Source organism: Haliotis rufescens, unplaced genomic scaffold (genome assembly GCF_023055435.1).
Source record: "Haliotis rufescens isolate VD_foot unplaced genomic scaffold, xgHalRufe1.0.p SCAF_2, whole genome shotgun sequence".
NCBI classification, from domain to species: Eukaryota; Metazoa; Mollusca; class Gastropoda; order Lepetellida; family Haliotidae; genus Haliotis; species Haliotis rufescens.
In genome coordinates this window covers 63,651,586-63,678,899 of record NW_025963890.1, presented here as the reverse complement: position 1 = coordinate 63,678,899, position 27,314 = coordinate 63,651,586, and the positions used below count along the sequence as shown (strand labels likewise).

Genomic DNA, 27,314 nt, shown 5'->3' with positions numbered 1-27,314 from the left:
GATTCTTGAGGAATCACTTCATAGTCTTGCCTTCATGGCAGTGACATCAAGGTCAAGGTCAGCAGAATGTGAAGGGAGATGGTGCATGAGATCGGTCAGCTGGAGCTGCAGATCAGCTGAAAAACTCAGCTTAGTCACTGAACATTTACTGAGTCACTAAGAAAGTATCCTTCAGCTGAATCATTTCACTACGTCCAGATGTCAGTTGATGAGGCATGGTGACATCTCAGGCGTTAATCTATAGCATACCACTTAGACCAGATGTCAGTTGATGAGGCGAGGTGACAACTCAGACGTTCATCTGAAGCATACCACTTAGACCCGATGATGTCAGTTGATGAGGCATGGTGACATCTCAGACGTTAAGCTGAAGCATACCATTTAAACAGGATGTCAGTTGATGAGGCCTGATGACACATGGTGAAGGAAGTGGCGATGGATCGGAGTGACTGAGATGCTGCCTGACACAGATGCGAGGTGAGCTAGATGAGGCGATGTGCAGCACTGTATGAGGCTAGGTGTGGAGGAGTCACAGGGCTCAGTAGCGGGACAGCTTGCTGCCAGGCTGAAGCCAGGAATCATCCTGCATAGTCTGACTTGTAGGGGGTCTGAAACAAGCAACACCAACACTGACTCACAATCAACAATGTTACAAACTAAGGAGGGTCCTCAGACTTTCTGCTGTAGTGTCTTAATCTGGGGACAACTTTGATCATTAATCTTCAAAATTTGGGGTTAAGATATGGATCCCAAGACTAATGCTTATTTCAAACATACAGTGAAACCTTAGCCACTTCACTCCATCAGCTTTATATTTTCAGTATGACGATGTAACATCATGGACTCTGCAGAATCCCTATGGTCTAACAATGAACTCTGTTTAAAAGATAACTTGATAGATAACTGAAGACTTTCTGTATAGATCCAGGCAGAAGGTAATGCACAATTATTCTGCAGAATCCCTATGGTCTAACAATGAACTCTGTTTAAAAGATAACTTGACAGATAACTGAAGACTTTCTCCATAGATCCAGGCAGAAGGTATTGCACAATTATATACCAGTGACTGAGATGATGAATATTGGTATTTATGGGATTTATACTTGATTTAGAGCAAGAAATAGATTGGAAAAACAGGAGAAATAGCATAGGCGTATCCGCCACTGGTTCTGAGCTGAGGAAGCCCTACATCCAGGCATGGTTATCTACGCTAGATACGTATTACATGCACTACTGTTGCTATGACTATGAGATAACTGCATGTTATGGCCTATCTACCACATATGTTGTTATCCAATTACAATTGAAAAAACAAGAAATGCAACGAGATGAATATCTTAGTCATTGAACAGCAACTAATGTTCTACATTGTTCTGGATAAGGTCAAATGTTGTGATCTTCTGTAATGGCTATTTCATCAACATACAAGATATAATGCCTAGTTGTCATTGTTGTTTTGTCTGCTTTAAAATCAGTTAACCGATACAGTCAAACTATTAATATACCATTCATATTAACTTTTTATGGGGTTATTTTTACCTTTCCATGATACACAAACATGAGGAACATAGACATATTTCTATCAACAGAATCCTGACAAGCATGGCATGAAGGGTGCAAGGACTACAATGGGGTCCTCTTTGAAATAAGAACATTATCTGCCACAGTCTACATAGGATAGCAAACATTAAGGTAGGATCAAGTTATCCGTAACTGGCCTGAATAGCTCAACTACAGCTGTGGTACAGTTGGGGAAAGAGCACATCTATATAAATTTATATATGAGAAGAAGAACACATCTAGGATTAAATCCACACTGCCAAGCCTTGTTACATTGATACCTGGGTTAAACCCATTTCATTGTGGGAACAGGAGAGGGTAGTATCTGTAATAGCAATGTGTAATAGCTGAACTAGGTGTTAGTTGTACAAGACATTGTGCTGGCAGCATGCGGTGCAGCTGGACATTGCAAACACTGGCAGTCCTATCAAGGTGATTGACATCAATAGTAGCTGCTATACTGGACCGCTGTGCCAGTGCTATTGCAAACACTGGCAGTCCTATCAAGGAGATTGACATCAAAGGTAGCTGCTATACTGGACCGCTGTGCCAGTGCTATTGCAAACACTGGCAGTCCTATCAAGGTGATTGACATCAATGGTAGCTGCTATACTGGACCGCTGTGCAAGTGCTATTGCAAACACTGGCAGTCCTATCAAGGTGATTGACATCAATGGTAGCTGCTATACTGGACCGCTGTGCAAGTGCTATTGCAAACATTGGCAGTCCTATCAAGGTGATTGACATCAATGGTAGCTGCTATACTGGACCGCTGTGCAAGTGCTATTGCAAACATTGGCAGTCCTATCAAGGCGACTGACATCAATAGTAGCTGCTATACTGGACCGCTGTGCAAGTGCTATTGCAAACATTGGCAGTCCTATCAAGGAGATTGACATCAATGGTAGCTGCTATACTGGACCGCTGTGCAAGTGCTATTGCAAACATTGGCAGTCCTATCAAGGAGATTGACATCAATAGTAGCTGCTATACTGGACCGCTATGCAAGTGCTATTGCAAACATTGGCAGTCCTATCAAGGAGATTGACATCAATGGTAGCTGCTATACTGGACCGCTGTGCAAGTGCTATTGCAAACATTGGCAGTCCTATCAAGGAGATTGACATCAATGGTAGCTGCTATACTGGACTGCTGTGCAAGTGCTGCTGCAAACACTGGCAGTCCTATCAAGGCGATTGACATCAATAGTAGCTGCTATACTTGACCGCTGTGCAAGTGCTATTGCAAACATTGGCAGTCCTATCAAGGAGATTGACATCAATGGTAGCTGCTATACTGGACAGCTGTGCAAGTGCTATTGCAAACATTGGCAGTCCTATCAAGGAGATTGACATCAATAGTAGCTGCTATACTGGACCGCAGTGCAAGTGCTATTGCAAACATTGGCAGTCCTATCAAGGAGATTGACATCAATGGTAGCTGCTATACTGGACTGCTGTGCAAGTGCTGCTGCAAACACTGGCAGTCCTATCAAGGCGATTGACATCAATGGTAGCTGCTATACTGGACCGCTGTGCAAGTGCTATTGCAAACATTGGCAGTCCTATCAAGGAGATTGACATCAATGGTAGCTGCTATACTGGACCGCTGTGCAAGTGCTATTGCAAACATTGGCAGTCCTATCAAGGCAACTGACATCAATAGTAGCTGCTATACTGGACCTCTGTGCAAGTGCTATTGCAAACATTGTCAGTCCTATCAAGGAGATTGACATCAATAGTAGCTGCTATACTGGACCGCTGTGCAAGTGCTATTGCAAACATTGGAAGTCCTATCAAGGAGATTGACATCAATAGTAGCTGCTATACTGGACCGCAGTGCAAGTGCTATTGCAAACATTGGCAGTCCTATCAAGGAGATTGACATCAATGGTAGCTGCTATACTGGACCGCTGTGCAAGTGCTATTGCAAACATGATTGGTGATTAAAGTAAAAGAAACCTCGGTTGGTCAAGCAATCAACCTCATTTCTTAAATTAATTTACCTACAATTTTGCCAAATCTCTGCCTAAAGTGTGTAAAAGCAAAACGCCATAAACACTTTTTCTATACTGGGCCAAAAATAACACAAAAGGGTCAAACAACTGACTGGCTTTCAAACAGGAAAATAATTTATCTACAAATTAAAAAATCAACTGAATTGTTAATAATCTGTAAAGAAGACATGATTGGTGCATGGAGTTTAACTTCTTGGACTCATTCACTGCAACATCGTGGTACAGGTACCAGCTCCTTTATCCAGCCAGTGTACCAAAACATCACCCAAAGGAATACAAGAAGTTGAAATACACAATCCTTCCCCATTGATACTACCACTTCAGATGGCCACAATTACATGGAAAACTAAACTGGTTAGTAACAAACACTCACTACATATTAGTGAACTATCAATACTAGGCTGTGTTGCAGGTCCTGGCTGTTGTACTGATCTTAAGGATAGCAAAGCCTGGTCTAATGTATTACGTGTACGTGGGTTCTATAGGGGACTTACAAAGGTATCGGTCTCTGAATCAAGCTCAGTTACAAAATCCCTGTGTAAGTTGGAAATAAATGAATCAGTTAACTTATCAAACACATCTAGGTTATTCAAAAACATGAAATCCATAATGATTCAGAAATTTGCAACTTAATGCTTAAAAAAATAAAAGAATTGGTTCTCAGGCAATGGCTTTTGAAAATATAGTGCAGGCGGGCGGTGTTTTGTGTTGTTGTTCAAACTAGTATGTAACCAAATACACAGTCCTGTAACCAACTAAACAGTCGTGTACAAGTGTACAATCAACCAGAGAAAGGGCCTCCCTAAATAAATGTATTCCTTGATGAAAAAATACTGGACTACAGTATTTGACTACCGTTGGACATGGAATATTGAAGGATTTTTGGTTGTTGTTTCATAAAATTGGAAATAAAAATGAAACATGCAGCGAAATTTATGATGATGCGGGCAGTGCCTGAGAACCAAGACTCTTTTTTTTTTAGCCTAAATTATTTCTTTTTTAAAAAGTGAAAAATGCAAATGAAAGACTTAAGGTGCAAATGAGTAGATCCCATTCCGGTTAAATCAACATTTAATAACATACAACATTTATCTTGAAGCGTGTTAATCACAAACACCCATGCATGGTGGGTTACCACATGGAAGAAGCATGCACTTTTAAAGCTGACGTTGACATTTTGATGTAACCCAGTACACTGGATGGTCAATCCTACCTGTTGTGAGCCTGTTTGGACATAAACCTGTCCAGGACATCATCAGGGTCATTGAGAGACAGATCATCACCTGGAAATATAGGAAGACCTTATTGTCACATTCATGTTGTGATGTAAACATTGTCAACTATACCTAGAACAAGAGATATGTCTCGGTGTGAGTGAGTTGTGCTGACGTCAACTTGAACACTAGATATGTGTCTCGGAGTGAGTGAGTTGTGCTGACGTCAACTTAGAACGAGATATGTGTCTCGGAGTGAGCGAGTTGTGCTGACGTCAACTTGGACACTAGATGTATGTATCAGAATGAGTGAGTTGTGCTGACGTCAACTTGAACACTAGATATGTGTCTCGGAGTGAGTGAGTTGTGCTGACGTCAACTTGAACACTAGATATGTGTCTCGGAGTGATTGAGTTGTGCTGACGTCAACTTGAACACTAGATATGTATATTGGAGTGAGTGAGTTGTGCTGACGTCAACTTAGAATGAGATATGTGTCTCAGAGTGAGCGAGTTGTGCTGACGTCAACTTGAACACTAGGTATGTGTCTCGGAGTGAGCGAGTTGTGCTGACGTCAACTTGAACACTGGATATGTGTCTCGGAGTGATTGAGTTGTTCTGACGTCAACTTGAACACTAGATATGTATATTGGAGAGAGTGAGTTGTGCTGACGTCAACTTGAACACTAGATGTATGTATCAGAATGAGTGAGTTGTGCTGAGGTCAACTTGAACACTAGGTATGTGTCTCGGAGTGAGCGAGTTGTGCTGACGTCAACTTGAACACTGGATATGTGTCTCGGAGTGATTGAGTTGTTCTGACGTCAACTTGAACACTAGATATGTATATTGGAGAGAGTGAGTTGTGCTGACGTCAACTTGAACACTAGATGTATGTATCAGAATGAGTGAGTTGTGCTGAGGTCAACTTGAACACTAGGTATGTGTCTCGGAGTGAGTGAGTTGTGCTGATGTCAACTTGAACACTAGATATGTGTCTCGGAGTGATTGAGTTGTTCTGACGTCAACTTGAACACGAGATATGTGTCTCGGAGTGAGTGAGTTGTGCTGACGTCAACTTGAACACTAGATGTAAGTATCAGAATGAGTGAGTTGTGCTGACGTCAACTTGAACACTAGATATGTATATTGGAGTGAGCGAGTTGTGCTGACGTCAACTTGAACACTAGATATGTATATTGGAGTGAGTGAGTTGTGCTGATGTCAACTTGAACACTAGATGTATGTATCAGAATGAGTGAGTTGTGCTAATGTTTAAGTTTTCAGTCATCTTATGGAATGTCAGCTTGTTGTTGGGGGAAGTGCCACACATATAGTTTGGGTGAAACCCAGGAGCATGGGTATGTTGCTCACTAAGGATCAAGATCAGTGTCATTCTGACATTAGAACTCATTATCAATGGAGCCTGGTACATCTAAGGGGCACAACTCTGTACAGAAAAATGCAGCACCCAAAGCCACTGATCCACCTTTATTGAGGAAATTGTTCTCATAAATTTAATAAAATCACTGTAAAAGGTTTTCTATGATGATCATTTAATTCTCCGTTCATTAAACAGTTAAGAGTGTGAACAGTGACACTGCTCCTACCTTGAATGTCCCGGAGTTTCTTCAAACGCTGCTCATTCTTCCTGGCAATCTGATCCACATCCAAGCTAGTCACAGACCCAGGCTACAACAACAGGCATCAATCTTGTTGGAAATTATGGAAAGTTTAAAACACAAGTTTTCTTCATGTTAACCCGAACAATCATCTAGTCATCATAATCATCTTAAACGAGGAAGTGCTTACCGAAATTTCTTTCAATTTCCTATCACATAACAAAAGTGCTGGAATCATTTATGAGGTCAATGTCATCACATTAAAGAAAATATTTCTGTACAAGGGAGAAAAAGAACTCTAAGAGATGAGTCATGAAAGGATCAGATCTGGGACTGAGGGAAAAGAGACACCAAGAATGGGCTTCACACTACCCATGTTGAGAATTGAACCTGATGTTCAGTGGGACAAGTAAATACCTTGACCATTGGGCTACCCTACACCATCATTTCCCATCTCCAAAGACGGCATACTGTGCCTCAATATTACCAATGAGATTTATTTTTGACAAATCAGATCATACATTGTGGCATGTACAATGTTTGTCTTAGCCATACTTGTAAAAGTTAAAGAAAAAGGGGTCCCAAAATATAAACAACACTGTGGGAGCCACCCTCAAGGACCCCAGGACGCCCCTTATTTCAAACACTCTACGTATGTATAGCCTACCCGTGGGCTGGGAAAAAGTCCTTCTCTACGTCGCTGCCGAGCAGATTCATTCCGACGCGGGAGGTCATCCAGGTCGTCTGGGAACACCGGTCCGAGCCCGTTCATATCTGTGTAGAGTGACGATGAGATGACAACATAGTCATAGAGGCAACTCGGCCTGGACCTCAGTACAAATAACGCATGCCTGTTTCCATTCTCAACTTATCACTAACCTACCTTCCAACATATCAACTCTTCGTTTCATCAATGGAAAATATGCTTAAACTAATGAAACAGTGAAAGATTAAGAATCATAATCAATTTAGGATGGAAGAATTATAGACAAAGCAAAAATCATATAATTACTATAGAAACATAAGTAGATTACTAAAATGTCACACAAAATTATAGATAATTAAAAAATCAACATCATAGATGAATACCTCATTGATATTATGAGCATGAATGTATGTTAGATCATACAAATGACACACATTGATACAACACAATATTGAAACTGGGGATTAACAGCATCAGATCTTGTCAGTTGTATAAGCTATCTCATGACACTGAATATCATAACACTATATATCAAAAAGTGAAATCTGCAATGATTATTCTGAATATTAAATGCTATGTAAATTTTGATTATCTTTACATTTCTCAGTGTAACGTAACTGGCAAAATTCAATGCAGGTGTGAAGGGTGCAAGAAATGGGAACAAATCTGTGTGCTGGGGTATATAGGTGGGTAAGTGCTGGACGATAGCCTTGTACAGTCACAGCTGGTTCTCAGAAAACTAAATACACCAACCCAGTCAAAGATTTTATTAAGATTCCAGATAAACATGGCCAGCAGCCACTAAAGAGGAGTCCTTCTTGAACACAGCTCTATGTGAGAGCATTATTTCTATTTTAGTGTCACCTCAGTGGTAACTACAGGCTGATCTGACAATAAACAATACTTTCAAGATTGAATACCTTTTATAAAAATGAAATGATAAAAAAGTCAATTTCCAACTGAAGAAAAGAGCCTCTGGAAATGGATTCCAGTAACAAATATTTCCAATCTCATAAAAATCAGATCTTAGTTCTCACTACCGTTAAACAAAGATCTGAGGACATTCCATTACGGGTCATGTCAGACCGACCTTGCGCGAACTTTGATCGACCAATGGAATGACTGACAAGAAGTCTTCATTGGCCAATCAGAAGGCAGCCTACTCGTTTTTTACGGCACTAATTTCAAATTGACGACTGCGCTTCAAAACATATTTTGACAAATTCTCGATTCAAAAATTGAAACCTGAACAAAAGAACATTCGGGAATGGCTAATATATGGTCTAGAATGTATGGATTCAGTTGTTAACCCCGTAACTATCGTTTGGAATACCCAGTGTCAAAAGTTTTCGAGGTTGCATAATTAGAAATCCCATTCCGACTTTCACTTTCATGATCTGGTAAGCGACGCTCTGATTGGTCGGATGAAAGGTCGTTCAGACGCGACCCCTAATGGGATGTCCTCAGATCTTTGTTTAGCGATAGCGAGAACTAAGATCTGATTTTAATGAGATTGCAAATATTTCATATATTATTACGGATATCGTTATCATGTAATATTCATATTCACATTAAAAGACCTTAAACAGGATCAAACATTAATTCAAACAACATAATATACCCTTGTAATAATTTGAAAAACGAGAGTGAAATAAATACCAAAACTACTTAACAGTATTAGTAAATGACAAACATCCCTCTCCAAAACCTGATTTCCAACTCTACAAACACTGAACAGATTAACCAATACCTTACACCAGTAAATAACCAGCTGTCCCGAACAGTTGCTTGTTCCTGCTGTTAGTGACATTAACATGACACTTTATGCTGAACATGCTGAACATGAAGAGGGGAAACTTTTATGGATGACAACTTCTTTATTGTTTGTAACGACATCTCAGGGCCACTTCATGCCCCTTCACTGGGTAAAAGTGCAAGAAGTCGCTCTGATATGTTACAGATTCACTTGATGAAATGCATGAGGTAGCCCTGACACATTGTTACAGATTCTACCCGTGAAAGTGCAAGATGTTTCTTTTTGTTTTGTTTGTTGTTTAAAGCCGGACTCAGCAATATTCCAGCTATATGAAGGCAGTCTTTGAATAATCGGACCAGACAATCCAGTGATTGACATCATGAGCATCGATCTATACAATTGGGATACAATGACATGCATCAACCAAGTCAGCGAGTCTGACCACCCAATCACAAGAGTCGCCTCTTATAACAAGCATAGTCGCTTTTTAGGGCAAGCATGGGTTGCTGAAGACCTATTCTACCCGGATCTTTGTGGGTCGAAAGTGCAAGAAGTAACCCTGAAACACTGTAAAAACCAATAAAGTTGTTATCCATGTTCTTCAAACTTGTAAATGCCAATCAAAGATGCTGAACAGTAATGTGAACCATGCATAATTCTTCAACACTAGGTGATTCGTATGACAAGCCGACACTCCTGCCGTGCCGAAACACTTCCCGGACATATAGTCAGGAACATGTCAGTGACTAACCACAACTGATATACAACACTGTGTAGTGAACCTGCACTTGGTGAAACAAAACACTGGTTAGTTGGCACTGGATGCTGAAATAAATGGTCATGCAGTTCGTTAAACAGTTCAGTGTGCATACCCATGCAATGACAACTTTCATGGAACATGTCATGCTGAACCTGTGGTGCCACTTACATGACAACGATGCAATCCTTGGAATTCCAGCATGTGGGCTGTTTAGGCATTGAAGGAAATAATTGTAAGCTGTTTTGGGGGCATTAAGTCTAAACTATCAGTGGTAACTCATCCCAATATTTACAATAACATGTAATGTCTTGAAAGTACTTGGCCTTGAAGAATGTTTTACTGACCTGAGGCAGTACCATATCCTTGCATTAATGTAACATGTCATGTTTTGAAAATACTTGGCCTTGAAGAATGTTTTACTGACCTGAGGCAGTACCATATCCTTGCATTAATGTAACATGTCATGTTTTGAAAATACTTGGCCTTGAAGAATGTTTTACTGAATGGAGGCAGTACCATATGCTTGCATTAATGTAACACGTCATGTTTTGAAAATACTTGGCCTTGAAGAATGTTTTACTGAGTGGAGGCAGTACCATATCCTTGCATTAATGTAACACATCATTATTGAAAATACTTGGCCTTGAAGAATGTTTTACTGAGTGGAGGCAGTACCATATCCTTGCATTAATGTAACACATCATTATTAAAAATACTTGGCCTTGAAGAATGTTTTACTGAATGGAGGCAGTACCATATCCTTGCATTAATGTAACATGTCATGTTTTGAAAATACTTGGCCTTGAAGAATGTTTTACTGAGTGGAGGCAGTGCCATATCCTTGCATTAATGTAACACATCATTATTGAAAATACTTGGCCTTGAAGAATGTTTTACTGAGTGGAGGCAGTACCATATCCTTGCATTAATGTAACACATCATTATTGAAAATACTTGGCCTTGAGGAATGTCCTACTGACTTGAGGCAGTAACACATCCTCACATTTACTCTAACATATCAAGTCCCGATAATACAGGGACTATGGAATATGGACAATCTGTTGTTCTTCATTCAGAGTAAGAGCAGAGTTAAGATTTGTCAGACATGTTCTATGTGTTACCTGTTGAGGGGAAATACAGCAATAGGTCTGTGTAAAGGTGTCATGTACTACTGACAAATATGCTCCTGAAAGTCTTTTACAGTCTTGACATCTGCTTTCCAGACGATTACCCATAACCATGAACAAATATATACCTGGACATTACTTTGTATCAGATTCTCTTATCCAGATGTTGGTGAATCCAAACATTTCTAGCAGGAACAGTAGAGTCCAAATTTATGAAGTTTCACTGAATTCAATAAACTGAAACCATTCAAAACTATTGGCAGACAGACTATATTGTGGTTTTACATACTGAATAAGACTTCAAGATCAATACTCTCATGCCCCTTCCTGATAATATTTCAGCTTTGGTTTTATAATGTTCAATAACAAAATTTCAAAGCAAGTTTCCATATTTTCCAAAGAGTAAAGGAAGGGACACCCTATAATGGTCATTGCTGATTCAAGTGTTAACAGGTCATGATGGCAGGATTCTGGCTCACATGTACATCCAAGGATTGCATCAGCTGACATGTAGTGCTATTGACGACAGTGGTGGTGGTGACGAGACCTGGACATGCGTGACAGCTGTGTAACTAACCTATAAAGGCACTGTTGGATTGTAGCATTGGCTGTGGACTGATTGTGCGATGACGATTCAAGCCTAAGTCTTTAGGCTCCATGTTGGGCAGAGCCTTCTCAAACTTGCCTGTGATAAAGATGAGAGTGTGTAAAGACAGCTAGGATGGATTGCTTAACATACAGAGGCTGCCAGATAGATGCAGCAATAATTTGTCTACAGAAGTGTCAGAAGTTTGACACAATCTACATACACAAAGTTTCGAGACAGACAGGTTCAGTTACAACACAAACATTACATTTAAAGCAAGACGTGACATTTTAAAGACATTAATATTTGTCTGATTCATATTTATGTTTCAATTAGTTTCAAGTATCTTCAAAGAAAGAATGCCATAGTTAAAACTCACTAAAACACATACATTGAGCTCTCGTCAGTAAAATGCAATCATAACCTCTAAAGATGGGCAAGCTCTATTTCGCTATACTGTGCATACAAATCAGTATCTACCAAAACTACATTTAACATGATTTAATCTATTCAAAAAAAAATTTTTAACCATGTAAGTACTGAAACATTAAAAACATTTAGATTTAAACAGACTTCTTAAATTCTGAATTCAATTTCCATATTATCATACACTTAAATGAAATCCATATTGATGAATTATTAATATCCAAGGTAAACCAGTGCATGAGGTGATATGTAATCTATGAATAATTCATATCTTAAGAGTCTCTACTTGTGTAATGTGAAACCAAGTATTGGTCTTGATATCCAAATTATTCGATATAAATACTTTACTGTCTGCAGCACAATTGGTACAGATGTCTCAGAGCTAGAAGCCTAGAAGCCATTAGGTAAACAGTTAGACATCTGCTGAAGGACTAACTCCACATTCTTCCAGAATAAAAACTATATAACTCACAAAGCCGGTTAGTAGCAGAAATGTATCCCCCCTCTCCATACAAACATTAAAACAAAATCCCAGAAAGAGCATACCTGCAAGTAGTTTTGTTGTGAAATATTTTCCATGATTTCTGATGCTTTAATCCTATGAAACCTACAAAGCTCATTTTAACTGCAAACTTAGAAGCATTTGCACCCAAGGTATCACAAATCAAAGGAAGCAAATATCTATCAGTGTTGCATTGTTTTTCTGAAAGTCTCACTGTAATATTGATGACAGAATACGGCATGACACTACAATATAGGAATTGTTAATATCACAAAACTGTGTTATCGTCTGTGAAATCAATGGTGTGTTTTTACTTAGATAACTGAAACAATGGCTGATCACATGGAATTGGACCAGGTTGCCTTCTTCATATCTCCCTCCCACATCACTTACAAATGACAGAAAAGCCCCTAACAAAGATCATTGGATAAACTGTGTGTTTCACATCTGAAGACATGTATGGTTTCACTTGTAGGAATCATTCAACAGAGGTAGACTCGGATTCTAGGCCTATACAAAAAAAACCTCAAAGGTAATACTAGCTGACTATTTTCTGGCCCTCAAAAAGAAGGGTAACTGACTATTTTCTGGCCCTCAAAAGGAAAGGTAGCTGACTATTTTCTGACTCTCAAAAAGAAAGGTAGCAGACTAATTTTTAACTCAAAAAGAAAGGTAGCAGACTAATTTCTGACTCAAAAGGAAAGGTAGCTGACTATTTTCTGACTCTCAAAAAGAAAGGTAGCAGACTAATTTCTGACTCAAAAGGAAAGGTAGCAGAATATTTTCTGACTCAAAAAGAAAGGTAGCAGACTAATTTCTGACTCAAAAGGAAAGGTAGCAGACTAATTTCTGACTCAAAAGGAAAGGTAGCAGACTAATTTCTGACTCAAAAGGAAAGGTAGCAGAATATTTTCTGACTCAAAAAGAAAGATAGCAGACTAATTTCTGACTCAAAAGGAAAGGTAGCGGACTATTTTCTGACTCAAAAGGAAAGGTAGCAGACTAATTTCTGACTCAAAAGGAAAGGTAGCAGAATATTTTCTGACTCAAAAAGAAAGGTAGCAGACTAATTTCTGACTCAAAAGGGAAAGGTAGCGGACTATTTTCTGACTCAAAAAGAAAGGTAGCAGACTAATTTTTAACTCAAAAAGAAAGGTAGCTGACTATTTTCTGACTCTCAAAAGGAAAGGCAGCAGACTATTTTCTGACTCAAAAGGAAAGTTAGTTGACTTTTTTGTCTGACTCTCTATTACACCCATACAACAAACCTTCTATGTCCATGTCGGCCATGCTTAAACTGCTTCTTACTAACAAGTGAGAAAAAACAAAAACAAACTTATTTCCTACATGAATCTGTTATCTGATACCTATCGAATCTGTACTGGTCAGATACAAGTAATCTGCAGATGATATTATGCAGATAATAAGTATGTTCTGAAATCCAAGGCAGAGTCTTGCATCTAAAGAGACACAACTACACAGAAGAAACAGGTGCAAAGACTTCAAGCAAAAAACTGGCAGTACAAGAAGCTGTACGTTTTTTCCAAAATGCGCAGATGCAGATTTGCATCATTTAGCAACTGCAAACAATTCTGTAGACTTTTGAAAGACATTTCATGGTACATGTATTTTTGAGAGTGAATGAATGGAGAGGTAATAATGTGGTAATTACTTTTCTTCATAATTTGTTCAAAAGACTTTATTAACACAATATGCCATAAAGAGCATCTAAGCAGAACTTTCTTCCAGTTTCCCACTTTTTTCAAAGAAGTAGCAGATTGATAAGAAGCAACACAGAACAGGACATTTTCTTTTTACATCACATAACATAACTTTTTTACAAACCAATGTTTAAATCACACTGAAATATGACATACTGGACATAACTGAATTGAACAGCATGTCAACCATATAGCTACAGGCCTACCATGATTCAAGATTCACAGTCTGATGATCGAAGATCAACTCAAGTGAAATTCAGAAAGGACCAGTGACATTTTCATATGGAGTACTACTTTTACGATTAGGCAGATGGCAATTCCGTGAAAGATCATTTTTGTGTTCCAGTGAAAATAAATATTAATTCCTAACCCTGCCTCCTGTAATGTTCAATGCAGGAAACAGACATATTTCTGAGTTGATCGAGTTACACTTCAGACCAGCTGGGCATGCACATAACAAGTTACGGGTTCTCACTTTTGCCCCTCAATTCCCGGAGATTCTGTTCCTGCTGTCGGATGAGGGCAGCCTGCTGCTGCTCCAGATGGTCGTTGGACATCGGGTCATATGGATATTGTCGCTTGAATTCTTGTCTAGAATCTGTGTCAGCTGAGAAAGTGGTGCAAATACATCACAGAAAGGTTTGCAAACACTGATGCAGAATGTACAACATTTCACACAATATCGTGTACAATCAACTACCACGGCTAAACAGAGTTAAGTGTAGTCAAGGGGAGGTAATAAAGAGTTGCCTCCCCTGACCAACGTACAGCTCCATCTGGAAGAAGATATATCCCTAAGTGTGCAAGTAGGTTTAATAGTAACACTCACAAAGAAGAACTAATACTAACTACACAAAAACTATTAAGAAACATTCACCAGGAGAATTCGAAAAGTAGTTTGTGTGTCTGTTCAGCATGAATTAGAGCGGGTTGAATGTATTCTTGGCAATTTAACTTCAATGTTTTTCCAACATACCTCTACACAAATACAACCTCTACTCCATATTGACGAAATTTAAACCCTACAAACACATCTAATCAAGAAACAACCTGATTCCTTGGATGGATCAGATTGAAATGTTTAATCAGCAAAAAACATTTCTAAATAAGCACTCAGTCAAATGTTAAGATGTACTCAAACAGCTTTATAAAACATTTCAATTTGTGGTTCCAAGCCGTCTAGCAAGGTGTAATGCCTGGTGCTGGTGAGGCACTGTACCTTGTTTGAGATCGTGGAACTCGCGCAGGTGCTCTGGGTGTGGGTTGTTGTCTGCTGTTGGCGCTCGTCTCACTGGAACAGTGTTTCGGTTCCGTGCCATCTCAAACACGTCTATGTCACGTTGAACCCGCCTGTAGCATAAAACACACATGTAGAATAAAACACACGTTTCTTTGTTTGTTTGTTTGTTGTTGTTAACGCTGAACCCAGCAATAATCTAGCTAAATGATAGCAGTCTGTCAATAATCAAGTCCGGACAACCCAGTTTTTAGCATAATGAGTGTGGATCTATATAATAGGGATACAATGATATGCATCAACCAAAGTCAGCAAGATTACAACAAGCAGGGGTTGCTGAAGACCAATTGGGTATTGTGTCTGCAAGGGACATAACTCTTGTAATCTTACTAATCGCAAGCAACTCTGGTTCGATAGATTCTATTGTATGTACGGATCAAAGCAAGACCCATCAGATAATCTTAAAGCTATGATCCCCGAGTTGTGGTGATGGAGGCAAGATGTCCACTTACGGAACTGGAGGGGGCCTCTGTGCTAACCTTGGATCAAACACCTCAGGCTCATTCTGAAACAGACATGAATATCTACACTCACAACAACAGAAAGTAACAGTCATAAAACTGAACCGATGCATCATGCTGGACAAACACACCTAGAGATACAGCTGCTATCATTGTAAAATCAAACTGTAGGTCAGTCTGATACAACAATAGCAATTAATATTCTGCTGAAGCACAGACAAAGATTCCTTGTCCAATGACAGATTATTATGTGAGGATGGTGAGTCTACACAGCGTTGACATTACACCTCATAAGAGTGAGTGAGTATGGTTTTACGCCGCTTTTAGCAATATTCCAGCAATATCACGGCGGGGGACACCTGAAATAGGCTTCACACATTGTACCCATGTCAGGAATTGAACCCGGGTCTTCGGCGTGACAAGCAAACGCTACACCTCATAAGAATAGGTTCACAAGGAATGTGCTATAGCAACTGTAAGAAATAGAATTCATGTTATATGGCAAGAATAATTGAGTGACCTGGGACCTTTACTACTGTTATTATTTCCACAATTTCAAGTCCAAGACATCAATGATAGGCTTCATACACTGTAGCAAAGTAGAAAATCATATCCAGTTTTTGGCATGACTACAAATCCAACAACAAGTAGGCAACCAGACTGCCCCAATGTCAAGATAAAGTAATGCTGGATATAAAAGTGATATTCCCTAATCCCTCTAGTTTGAGCTATGTTAAGAAGAAGGGAGGAGGGGGGGGGAGGAGGAGGAGGAGGAGGAAGAGGAGGAGGAGCAGCAGCAACATATATATATATATACAAGAATGAAAGAATGTCCCTGGGATTAGCATTGGAAAAGAGATAAGTTTTATGTCCTGATCTGATAGACTGGAGAGTTGTTTTTGTAATCAGCGTGAGAGTGAGAGAATTCCACAAACAAGCGACAGCAACACTGTAAGATCTGGAGCCCAAAGTTTTGAACTTGATACTTGCAGCTGTAATTGTTGATTTGACCTAAGAGTTCTTGGAGGGACATAGTGCCTTGCGTGAAATGTTACTACTTGAGCAGGAGAGACGTGTACATACTTCACTCTTGTCCAGCATGGTCTCCACTCGGTCTCTCTCGGAGGCCAGCTGATGCTTCATCCTGGCCAGAGCATTGAGGATGTCAGCACCTGGAGAGAAGCCAGTCACAATCAAGGTCTAGCAAACCACCTGATCCCATCTATTCGTTTACTTCATTCTATTTACATGAAGACATTGTCCTCAGATAGAGAAAACTGACTTGTGTAGAAATGTTGTAAATGTGCCTTAGATCTTGCATGTTTACATTGTGACTGCAGTTTGTTGTTTAACAATGCACTAATGAATGTTCCAGCTATATTACGGCAGTCTGTAAATTATCCAGTGATTGACATCATGAGCACCAATCTACGCAATTGGGACACAATGACAAGCATCAACCAAGTCAGCGAGCCTGACCACCCGATACCGTTAGTCGCCTCTTACGACAAGCATAGATGCCTTTTACGGCAAGCATGGGTTGATGAAGACAAATTCTACCCCAGATCTTCACAGGTAGGATCCTCACAGGGGGACTCCTATATGTAACACTGATGCTGGCATCCCATTCTCTCAAACAAACCCCTTCACAGTTAATACTTACTTGGAGCTCTAGACGAGGACTGAAACAAACAACAAATCAACATTAGTTCCACAAGTTACATGGGGCGGACTCCTCCTACTTATCAAGTTCTATTCACTTGTCACAGGTGAGGATATTACAAATATCTTCACAGCCTCAAAAGGTCATCACTGGTAGTTCTCATCATCACCCAAAACTGTCTTCTCTGATTACTTTATACAGCTAAAACCAACGTGCGTGTGTGAAATTCAGACAGGAAGTGCTGAGCTTTCAGCAGACACAAATGTTTTTACGTTCTTAATTCTGCCCAAACTCTCTCTCCAAAATATTTTCATCAGATAAGATACATAAATATGATTTTGAACCAGATGTAAACGCATACTCATTAACCATACCTTCCAAAAGAGAATAGAAAAGTCATAGTGACGCTTGCATTTTACTGAATTTACTACACAAATCTAACAAATATTTGTATAAACAAACTCATAACAATCACTATGTTGTCCCAATGTCAACTGTATGCCCACTGTCTTTCTTGCGCATTAAAAAGCAAACCTGATACATACAAAAAAAATATATAAAACATAAAAAGTAAATAAACAATATCTGTCTGTCCATTTAAAACCGTTATGACAAATAAACACACTGACATTTCATGCACAACTTACTGGAGCTCTGTCAACTGGGGAACGACCTCGATCAAGCTATAACAAAATTTAAAAGTAATGCTTTACTAATAACTAAGTATATAATTAAAGATCAGTCTTACTATGTTAGCAAACAATGAGCGGTACGCATGGGCAAGCTAGTCAGAGACAGTCATGTAGGAGTTATGTCTAAGCTACCGAATGTTTACAGGTCACTAATCATACATGCATATTATGGGCAAGCAAATTGCTGCAGATTCCAAAAATATGAAGCACAGAATTATCATCTGATTAAAACAAATTGAAGTCATACTTTTACATTGCAATTCATGAAACAAATAATTTTCAAAAACTCCACAGCTGAATTATCTGTGTAAAGATTATTACTGTTCATAAAGGCACTCAAAGTACTTCATTCAAATACAAATTTGTCCAAATATTTGATACAAATAGATGATAGTTCTTTTTTGCAAATTCATGTACACAGCAGTTAAGGACCAGAGGAGAAATTCGTGAAAAGAATTATCTCCCCTGATAATGGAAGCCAAGATTACCAAAGGCTCATCTATTCTATTGGAAAGCGCGGAGGGCACATAGCGGGTTTCAGCCTCTTCATTTTGTTGCCTAGCAACAGAGTGAGGCCGATTCTCAGCAGCAAGACTGGTTCTAGCAGCTGGCACAGGGGGGGAGGAGGCTCGATAGGTAAGCGCTTTATCAGCAGGTTCCTGGAAAGGGTGCATTATGTAGGTAAAGATAAAATAACGGGTACACAGAAAATATATATATAGAAAGCTACATAAACATAAAATCTTAGTGCTACAGATATAATATAAATATACTTCTAAGCAATGTTGCTATAAAAATGCAGTAAATACAGAAAGATAGAGGACTAGGTATTAGAAAGGTTTTGAGAGATGAAATGTTCACGATAATAGTCGTGTTGTTTGCAATAATCAGGCTAGATGCAATGATATGTTCAGCGTATCCGTGCCAGCACTTAAGCCACAATATTGATTGTTACCCCAGACTGGGTGAATGCATTACCGGTGTGTGCTCAGTTGCCTGCTTTCTCCCCACTGCTGGCAATGGGGGAGATTTTCCTCGCTCTGCGGCCTGGAAATTAAAGTGTGGTCAAAATACATGAATATAAACTGTCTCCTAAACCAATAAAATGAAGCCCCTGATGCTGACAGCTGATAAATGTGGGAGGGTGTTAACAACCTGACAGTGCATGCTTACTGCAACATCTCACATGCATGTCACAAATATGATTTGCTTTCCTCAGAAAAAAATAAATAATTAGAAAATGACAAAAAAGCTTTTGGCCATCTGTTAAGGGTACAAACTAGCAAACTGGATATATACAAGATAAGGCAGAGATTTGAGCGAGCTGAAAATAATTTATGTAACGCACCATGATTCCAAATATTTATAATAATTGATGAAGAAGTGATATTTTCTCTCTCATAATATTATTCTAGAAGTTAAGGCTAAAAAATATAATAGCCTTGGTTGTCAGGCACAGCCCACAAAATTGAAATCTTGGATAAAAGTAATACAATGGATTAAAAACGTAAGTCCAGACACACAAGGAACACATTAACAGGCAGATAGTAATAACAGGACTAACATGCGTACTTGTTGACATGCTTCTTCCTGTGTTGTGTGCTCACGATAATGTCTTCGCGTTGTGAAATAAAATCAAAGAACATTGTATGTGTGAATTATGCACACACTGGTTTGCTTGTTTGTTTGTTTGTTTGTTGTTTAATGACGCACTCAGCAATATTCCAGCTATATGACAGCGGTCTGTGAAATAACCAGACAATCCAGTGATTGACATCATGAGCATCGATCCACACAATTGGAATCGATTGCACACACTGGTAGTCATATGGTAGTCAAGTACTGTATTGCAGTATTTTACTCATCAAGGAATACATTCATGTAGGGAGGCTTCACCTGGTTGACTGTACACAACTGCTTATTTGGCTACATACTAGTTCGAACACACCCAAAAAAACAAACAAAAAACAAAAAACAACCTCACCCGCCCGCACTATATTTTCAAAAGCCATTGCCTGAGAACCAATTCTTTTATCTTTTTAAGCCTAATGTTTCAGTGTTATACTGTTAGGGACTACAACATGGACAGCACATACAATGAAAGAAACTACTCTTGAAATAGACATTAATTTGTATACAAGACAATAGATAGAATGTCACAAAGATTATTATTCATTACAGTTACCTAAAAACATATACCTGATAACATTACAATTGTTACAGAGGATATTACAGGTAAAGGAGAAGAAACTGTTGAGGATGAGGTAATGAGTTTGCTGAACAGACATTAGACGCTGGTTCTATGGTCAGGGGCTGGTCACTACACTGCACAAAGACTGACCCTGTTACTATTACATCTATAACATACAACTCAAATGTCTTGATACACATTATCATCCTCATAATCATCATCAACGTAACAATAAGAAAGTCACCTTTTACGGCAAGCATGGGTTGCTGAAGGCCTATTCTACCCAGGATCTTTATGGGTCAAATAGAAAGTGAATGGGGTTTTATGCAACAGTGAACAATATTCCAGCTGGCAGTCTCCAATACACAGACCAATGCATGGGTCACATGTTAAGACAACCAACATTTTCCCGAGGCAAGAGAGTTAACTGACTTAAAAAATCCAGTTTCCACCCTTGCCGAACTAGGCTGGAATTACTGGGCACGATCGTAGCACCACCAGTGGCTATTACCAGTTAAGTCCCTTTTAAGCCTCTCCTATGGACCAATCAGCTTCCACCTCTCTCATCACTTGCGTTTGCTTCACACAAAATGGTGGCGCCGACTCAGGACGATCTGATCGATAATCAAATCTATATTGTGATAAAACGGGTCTTACATCGCGAAATGCATCAAGTCACGTGAGCACCTTGATTAAAAACATGAAAAGATTTGGAAAATATCTGCTGACGAGTTGGCGGTGCACATGCTTTGCAAATCCTGCAATCGACCAAAATCTGCACGACAGTTTACGAACCGGATTTCGATTTCGGTGCGCGGTTTGGATTGGACTATGCATAGACTCGTTAGTCCAGCCAAAATGTAACTCCATGATACCAGCCTAGTTCGGCAAGGGTGGAAACTGGACTTTTATAGTCATTTAACTCTCTTGCCTCGGGAAGATGGACAACCAACTGCTTGAGAAGCCCCCCTGGGTGGAAAGATTTCCATAACATATTTCCAACATATGTGACAATACATTCAACTCATCTCAACAGAACATGCCATCTATTATCCATTGTGTTTGCCCTTACTGCCAAACAGCTTGAATCTCTTTCACAAAATTATCAACTGAATTGTTCATCTGTTTGTCATCACAGGAATTGTTTTACACTGAACAGGGTGCCAACAACCTAAGCACTACGACTGTCGTAAGTCTTTATCAAGGTATTGGAGTTACGATCGCCTTAGCGCTAAGATCACTTTGTACAAAGGCACCAAGTTTGGCACCTTTAAGATTCTTGCAAACAATGATAACAATCATTACCATATTTTGTTTTAAAATGTAGTAGGATTTTGAATATAATGTCTTCTTAATCAAAAAAGGGCATTGACATAACTATTCTGTACTATATATATGCTGAAGAAAAAAGTTCATTAATATTTTCGGGGATATATTTTATACAATTGTGTGCCCAGTCTTCATTTATCTCCCAACCTCCCTCTCCATCTACTCTCTGCCCAATACCTTCCTAGCAGTAATGAATCTGTATTCTCCCTACCCTCTCCAGCCTCTCTTTATCTGCCCAATACCCTCCCAGCAGTGATGAACCTGTGTTTTCCTAACCTACCTCTCTCGATCTGCCCAATACCTTCCTAGCAGTGATGAATCTGTATTCTCCCTACCCTCCCCAGCCTCTCTCTATCTGCCCAATACCTTCCTAGCAGTGATGAATCTGTGTTCTCCCTACCTCCCTCTCCATCCTCTCTCTGTCTGACCAATACCTTCCTAGCAGTGATGAATCTGTGTTCTCTCTACCTCCCTCTCCAGCCTCTCTCGATCTGACCAATACCTTCCTAGCAGTGATGAATCTGTGCTCTCCCTACCTCCCTCTCCAGCCTCTCTCTGTCTGACCAATACCTTCCTAGCAGTGATGAATCTGTGCTCTCCCTACCTCCCTCTCCAGCCTCTCTCTGTCTGCTTCCTCCTGTTGTCGCCTCCTCTCATCGTCAGCATCATTTCTCCGCTGATCTGCTTCTCTTTTCCTCTCCTCCGCTTGTCTCATCAACTCTTCATTCTTCCTCCGAGCCTGGCAACACAGCACTCTCATGTCAGAATGGGTTTAAAAAATGAATGCTATCTCTACACAAACAACTTAACAAAACAAAAAACTATCCATTCCTGAATATGGAACATTCTGTCTGATAAATTCTGTATGACACAACCATACTGATCCACTAACATGTGTCTGTAACAATACGGATACAACCATCCAACCTAGTATGATTGCATAATTAAAACAATGAGTGATATATGCCTCACAGCAGTTTTTGAGTCTACTACCATGCCTTGTGTGAGAAGGTTTGGTTTGGTTTGTTTGTTGTTTAACGCTGCACTCAGCAATATTCCAGCTATGTGACGGCGGTCTGTAAATAATCGAGTCTGGACCAGACAATCCAGTGATTGACATCACAAGCATCGATCCACGCAATTGGGATCGATGACATGCATCAACCAAGTCAGCGAGCCTGACCACCAGATCCCGTTAGTCGCCTTTTATGACAAGCATGGGTTGCTGATGACCTATTCTACCCCGGTATCTTCACGGGTCTTGTGTGAGAAGGAGAGTGACTTCAATCTCTACTAGAGTAAAACATAAAGCAAGGTTGGGGGAGACTCTGTCTTGATGTTTCAAAGGAATCATTTGTCAGGGAGTCAGTTTCAGTTTTAAAGGTGGAATTCTCCCAAAAATACATTGATACATCAGTAATAAATGGCCACTATTAATAGGATACAGCTTCTGACTGTCACCTTTGTCACCTATTACCGCAGGTCATCTTCAAGTCAAAAGTCCACCTCACAATTTTAAAAACATCTGACTGGACGTAGGCTGGACACTGGTATCAGGGCCAACTTGTGATACAAGATACAAATTTACTATTCCATCTCTACTGCAGCCATACATTCTGACCCAAGTGCTTGGTTACCTCGTCCTCCTTCAGCTTTATCTTCTTGCGTTCCTCCTCGTACTCCTCCTGCATCCTCTTCCGCTCGGCGTCTATCCTACGTTGCTCCTTCTCTTCTTCATACCTTTCCTTCTCTCGCTCCAGAGCAGCAGCTGCCTTCTTGGCCTCAATCTAGATTCACACAAGCGACGCACATGAGACAAAACAATCAGCCATCAGACACAAGCAACACTTATTAGACAGCAATGCTCATCACACACAAGCAATGCTCATCACTCACAAGCAATGCTCATCACACACAAGCATTGCTCATCACACACAAGCATTGCTCATCACACACAAGCAACGCTCATCACACACAAGCAATGCTCATCACACACAAGCAATGCTCATCACACACAAGCAATGCTCATCACCCACAAGCAATGCTCATCACACACAAGCAATGCTCATCACACACAAGCAATGCTCATCACACACAAGCAATGCTCATCACCCACAAGCAATGCTCATCAGATACAAGCAACATTCATCACACAAAAGCATGCAGGAACTTACAACCATAGCTTCATAGCATAGGTACTTCTAATCTGTATCATCAATGAATCTACCACAAACACGACTTCACATGGCTCATGATACATGGCCAGATCAGACAACTCTTCTTTCGGGCTCTCACCCAACTGCAGCATGATCATATAATAGCTGAGCAAGTGTAAGAGTCGCTCGCAACAAGTTTTCGGTGATATCATGACATGAAAATAAAGTTTAATGTGAAATGAAATCCCAAATTGATGCACGATTTCCCACGAGCACACACAGCATTGCATAATTGTTACATATTCAAACTCACTAGTGCAAGCTCTTAACAACGATATCTCTATACTATCGCTGCCACCAGTCAAAACCCCCCACTGTGATAGGTGACCACAACCATGCTTGGAGTTGAACTCGCAACCGACTGCCCGATATGTTTACAAACAAGTGATGACTGAGGTGACGCCGAATACTCTTACCCCAGCTTAATTATTTTCTTTGTAGACATGAATTTCTATATCATTCCAACTATCATGTAATTGGTATAGTAATGGGGAAGTTAAATGATTTTCTGTTAGTCTGCAATCTTGAACCAATCTGATTATACAAAAGAAAAAATATATTCATCTGGAAAACATGGTCAGTCATAAACCTTTTCAAAATGAACTATGTCCCAAAGACAAACAAAAGTACAAATGTTACTACATTTAGGGTTAGAGGGCAAATTTGAAGATTCTTGTAATGGCTGGGCCCACACTGTTCGCAGCGATGTTAGCGAGAGTGTAACAAAGGTGTCACACGCTGGGAAGGAGCTTGTCACCAGTGGATCCAAGGGATGCAACTCAGGACATCCCTCAAAAATTCACACCTCGCAGTAAACTTAAATAATGTTATCCATTTTTCTATACATTCTACACAGGTGTGAAAACAAATGCATTACCTGTCTCCTCAAATCATCTTTGTACACATCGGTCTGGTGTTTCTCAGCATCAGTCTGCAACACAGAGCATAGATCACTGTCATAGTTATGGATTTGGATATTCTGTGTCAAATCAATTACAGTTTCCATTACAACAATGAAACAAAAGAGATCAAACTTTCACCATCAAACTTCTCATCAAGTATTTAAATCTCTGAAACTGTAACACGCATACAGAATTATTAATTCCAGATTCAATCAGCCAAAATATTCCAATGTATCAGCTGCCTAATCATACGTAAGTAAACGAAGTACATTGGCTGTCATAATATGCTACTCAAATGAAGTGAAAGAACGCACGATTCTTTCATATTACTAAAGTTAATCAACATTCTTTCATATTACTATAGTTAAAATGTCATGCCACACCAGATTAACTATAGTAATATGAAAGAATCGTGTGTTCTTTAACTTCTTTTGAGTAGTATATTCTATTGCATACCTTGGGCTGTCCAAATATTCCATGCCCCCCTCGGGCATGTGAGGGTTCCCCAGCTGCTGTGGTCTGGAGGGGTGGGGTGCGGATCAGGTCATCCCGGGGGGAGGGGGGTCGAGGGGAGGTCCCAGCATACACTCCTGCTGCAGTTGGGGGACCGCCCGGTCTCCTCAGTGAGCGCAGGTCAGCTGCAGGTAAAGGATGTATGTAGTTGTAAGAGTTGGGACAATGAGTTGATCACAATGAGTATTCTTACAAGGATTTACCTTGTTCCACAGCACTGTGGTTATTTTCTATGCAGAGCTGAGTCACAATACCAATCAATACCTTCTCTTGTAAAGAAAATCATAAATAGAAATTAGTAACTGAGTTTGAAGGTCAAGCCAAAACCCACTTCCCGTAACGATGCATAAAACATAGCTTGATCAACTAACTTGTTCTGCTTTGAGTATATTGTATCTTGCAAGTCATAAACTGATTAATTTAACCCCTGAATGTATTGCTGTAGACAAAGTTAGCATCCAATCTACATAACACCTTGTGGTGTAACTCACCAATGATATTTCCGCGGTCATCCTTCATGGGTGCACCCCCACCCCCCTTGCCGTACGGGTTGTAGCTCTTGGCCTCCTCCTCCAGCTTCATGTCATACCTGCAACAACCCAGGCACCCACTTGCCGACTTAAACTACAAGCTAGCAAGGTACAAGTGTGAAACATGATTCTTTTATAAGGTCCAACATTTTCATTCATCATCAAGAAACAGGAGCACGATGGAATTATGACACCATAGGCAAAACTTCAAAGGTTACATTGTGGAGCCACTGTCCCACAAAAATGAAAAGACAAAATAAATAAAATCTGAATAATTTAAAGGACAAGATTGTGTTTGTTTAATGACGCACACTAATATTCCATCTACATGACGGTGGTCTGTAAATAACTGAGTCTGAACCAGGAAATCCAGTGGTTGACATCATGAGCATCGATCTTCCCAATTAGAATACGATGACATGCATCGACCAAGTCAGTGAGTTTGACCACCCAATGCAAACTGAAACCGCTGAAAACCTATGAATTCTAACCCGGATGTTCACAGGGGTAGAGGACACGACAAGCTTAACCATCATTGCCCACATGAGAACAACTTCATGAAAGATATAATAATCTGAAATGTCTTCTAATTTCTTTTTTTATATATTTGCTACCAACAAACCAGGTCTTTTTACCCAAAATCTGTACCCCAATAATAAAAGCAGTTTGGGCTGACTTGCCTAGACACATTAAGACAGTCAGGCAGAGGAACGAAAATATAGTTTCAATATTTCATCACTCATAGATGAAGGGAGAAACTTGAACAAATGAAACGAAGTTAAAAATGTAATGAAGTTTGTTATCATTGATTTGTTACCTCTAAACTTGTAATCAAACACATCATTATCTGTATTCTGTCTGGAGTGTTTGAGGCGTCGTCTTTCTGTGGAATTTAGTCTGAGCACATATCTTAGCTCATATCTTACTAGACTGAAAGTAATTTCAGCAAAATCAATTTTTTGTCAATAATGGCAAAAAACTGATCCTATCCCATGTGTCACATGATGCAAGCACAACTCGTGAACTAAGTAGACAGTTATTTGACTAGACGAACCAAACCTAATTTCTATGTATATGACTATGCGTATTGACTGTTTATGTACATCATATTTTCTCAATGAACGTTTGTGTAAACTAGCCATTCTTACCATTCCTGATGAGCCCTTTGCTTTGCTTTCTTCATCTTGTCTTCTTCAATCTGGTATTATAAAGACAATAAGTGATCCTCATACATACAGGACATTAAACTGCTATGATTACCTCATTGAGAATATGGATGGTCATAGATTAGTGGGTAGCAACAGCATTAATACTCTGCATTCTACATTTGTCTAAAATCTGACATATGTGATATTGTAAATTTCTCATCCTTGATGTAGTATGCAGATACATGTATACTACTCAAAAGAAGTTAAAGAAAATCACATAATCCACACCCCGTCAACTGTTTACTTATGCGAATCTGAGCACGATATTTCATCACTTGATCGAATACATGACTTGTTGCAAAATGTCACGGCTAC

At 39.6% G+C, this 27,314-nt stretch overlaps 1 protein-coding gene across 1 annotated transcript in view; it reads right to left on the bottom strand.

The window, feature by feature from the left end:
- Positions 1-523: 523 nt before the first annotated feature.
- LOC124142990 overlaps positions 524-27,314 on the bottom strand; it is a 91,194-nt gene continuing 64,403 nt past the window's right edge. Inside the window, exons 39-59 of the mRNA XM_046511767.2 lie at positions 26,940-26,989; positions 25,753-25,850; positions 25,205-25,386; positions 24,724-24,777; positions 23,268-23,417; positions 22,235-22,369; positions 19,089-19,157; positions 18,599-18,769; positions 18,066-18,101; positions 17,419-17,437; positions 16,839-16,927; positions 15,747-15,799; positions 15,217-15,347; positions 14,473-14,604; positions 13,545-13,583; positions 11,340-11,447; positions 7,081-7,187; positions 6,402-6,483; positions 4,791-4,860; positions 4,072-4,111; positions 524-608 (exon numbers count right to left, since the gene is read on the bottom strand). Coding sequence (XP_046367723.2) covers positions 579-608; positions 4,072-4,111; positions 4,791-4,860; positions 6,402-6,483; positions 7,081-7,187; positions 11,340-11,447; positions 13,545-13,583; positions 14,473-14,604; positions 15,217-15,347; positions 15,747-15,799; positions 16,839-16,927; positions 17,419-17,437; positions 18,066-18,101; positions 18,599-18,769; positions 19,089-19,157; positions 22,235-22,369; positions 23,268-23,417; positions 24,724-24,777; positions 25,205-25,386; positions 25,753-25,850; positions 26,940-26,989 — 1,845 coding nt within the window. The 3' untranslated portion in view covers positions 524-578. The remainder of the gene's footprint in view (positions 609-4,071; positions 4,112-4,790; positions 4,861-6,401; positions 6,484-7,080; positions 7,188-11,339; positions 11,448-13,544; positions 13,584-14,472; positions 14,605-15,216; positions 15,348-15,746; positions 15,800-16,838; positions 16,928-17,418; positions 17,438-18,065; positions 18,102-18,598; positions 18,770-19,088; positions 19,158-22,234; positions 22,370-23,267; positions 23,418-24,723; positions 24,778-25,204; positions 25,387-25,752; positions 25,851-26,939; positions 26,990-27,314) is intronic.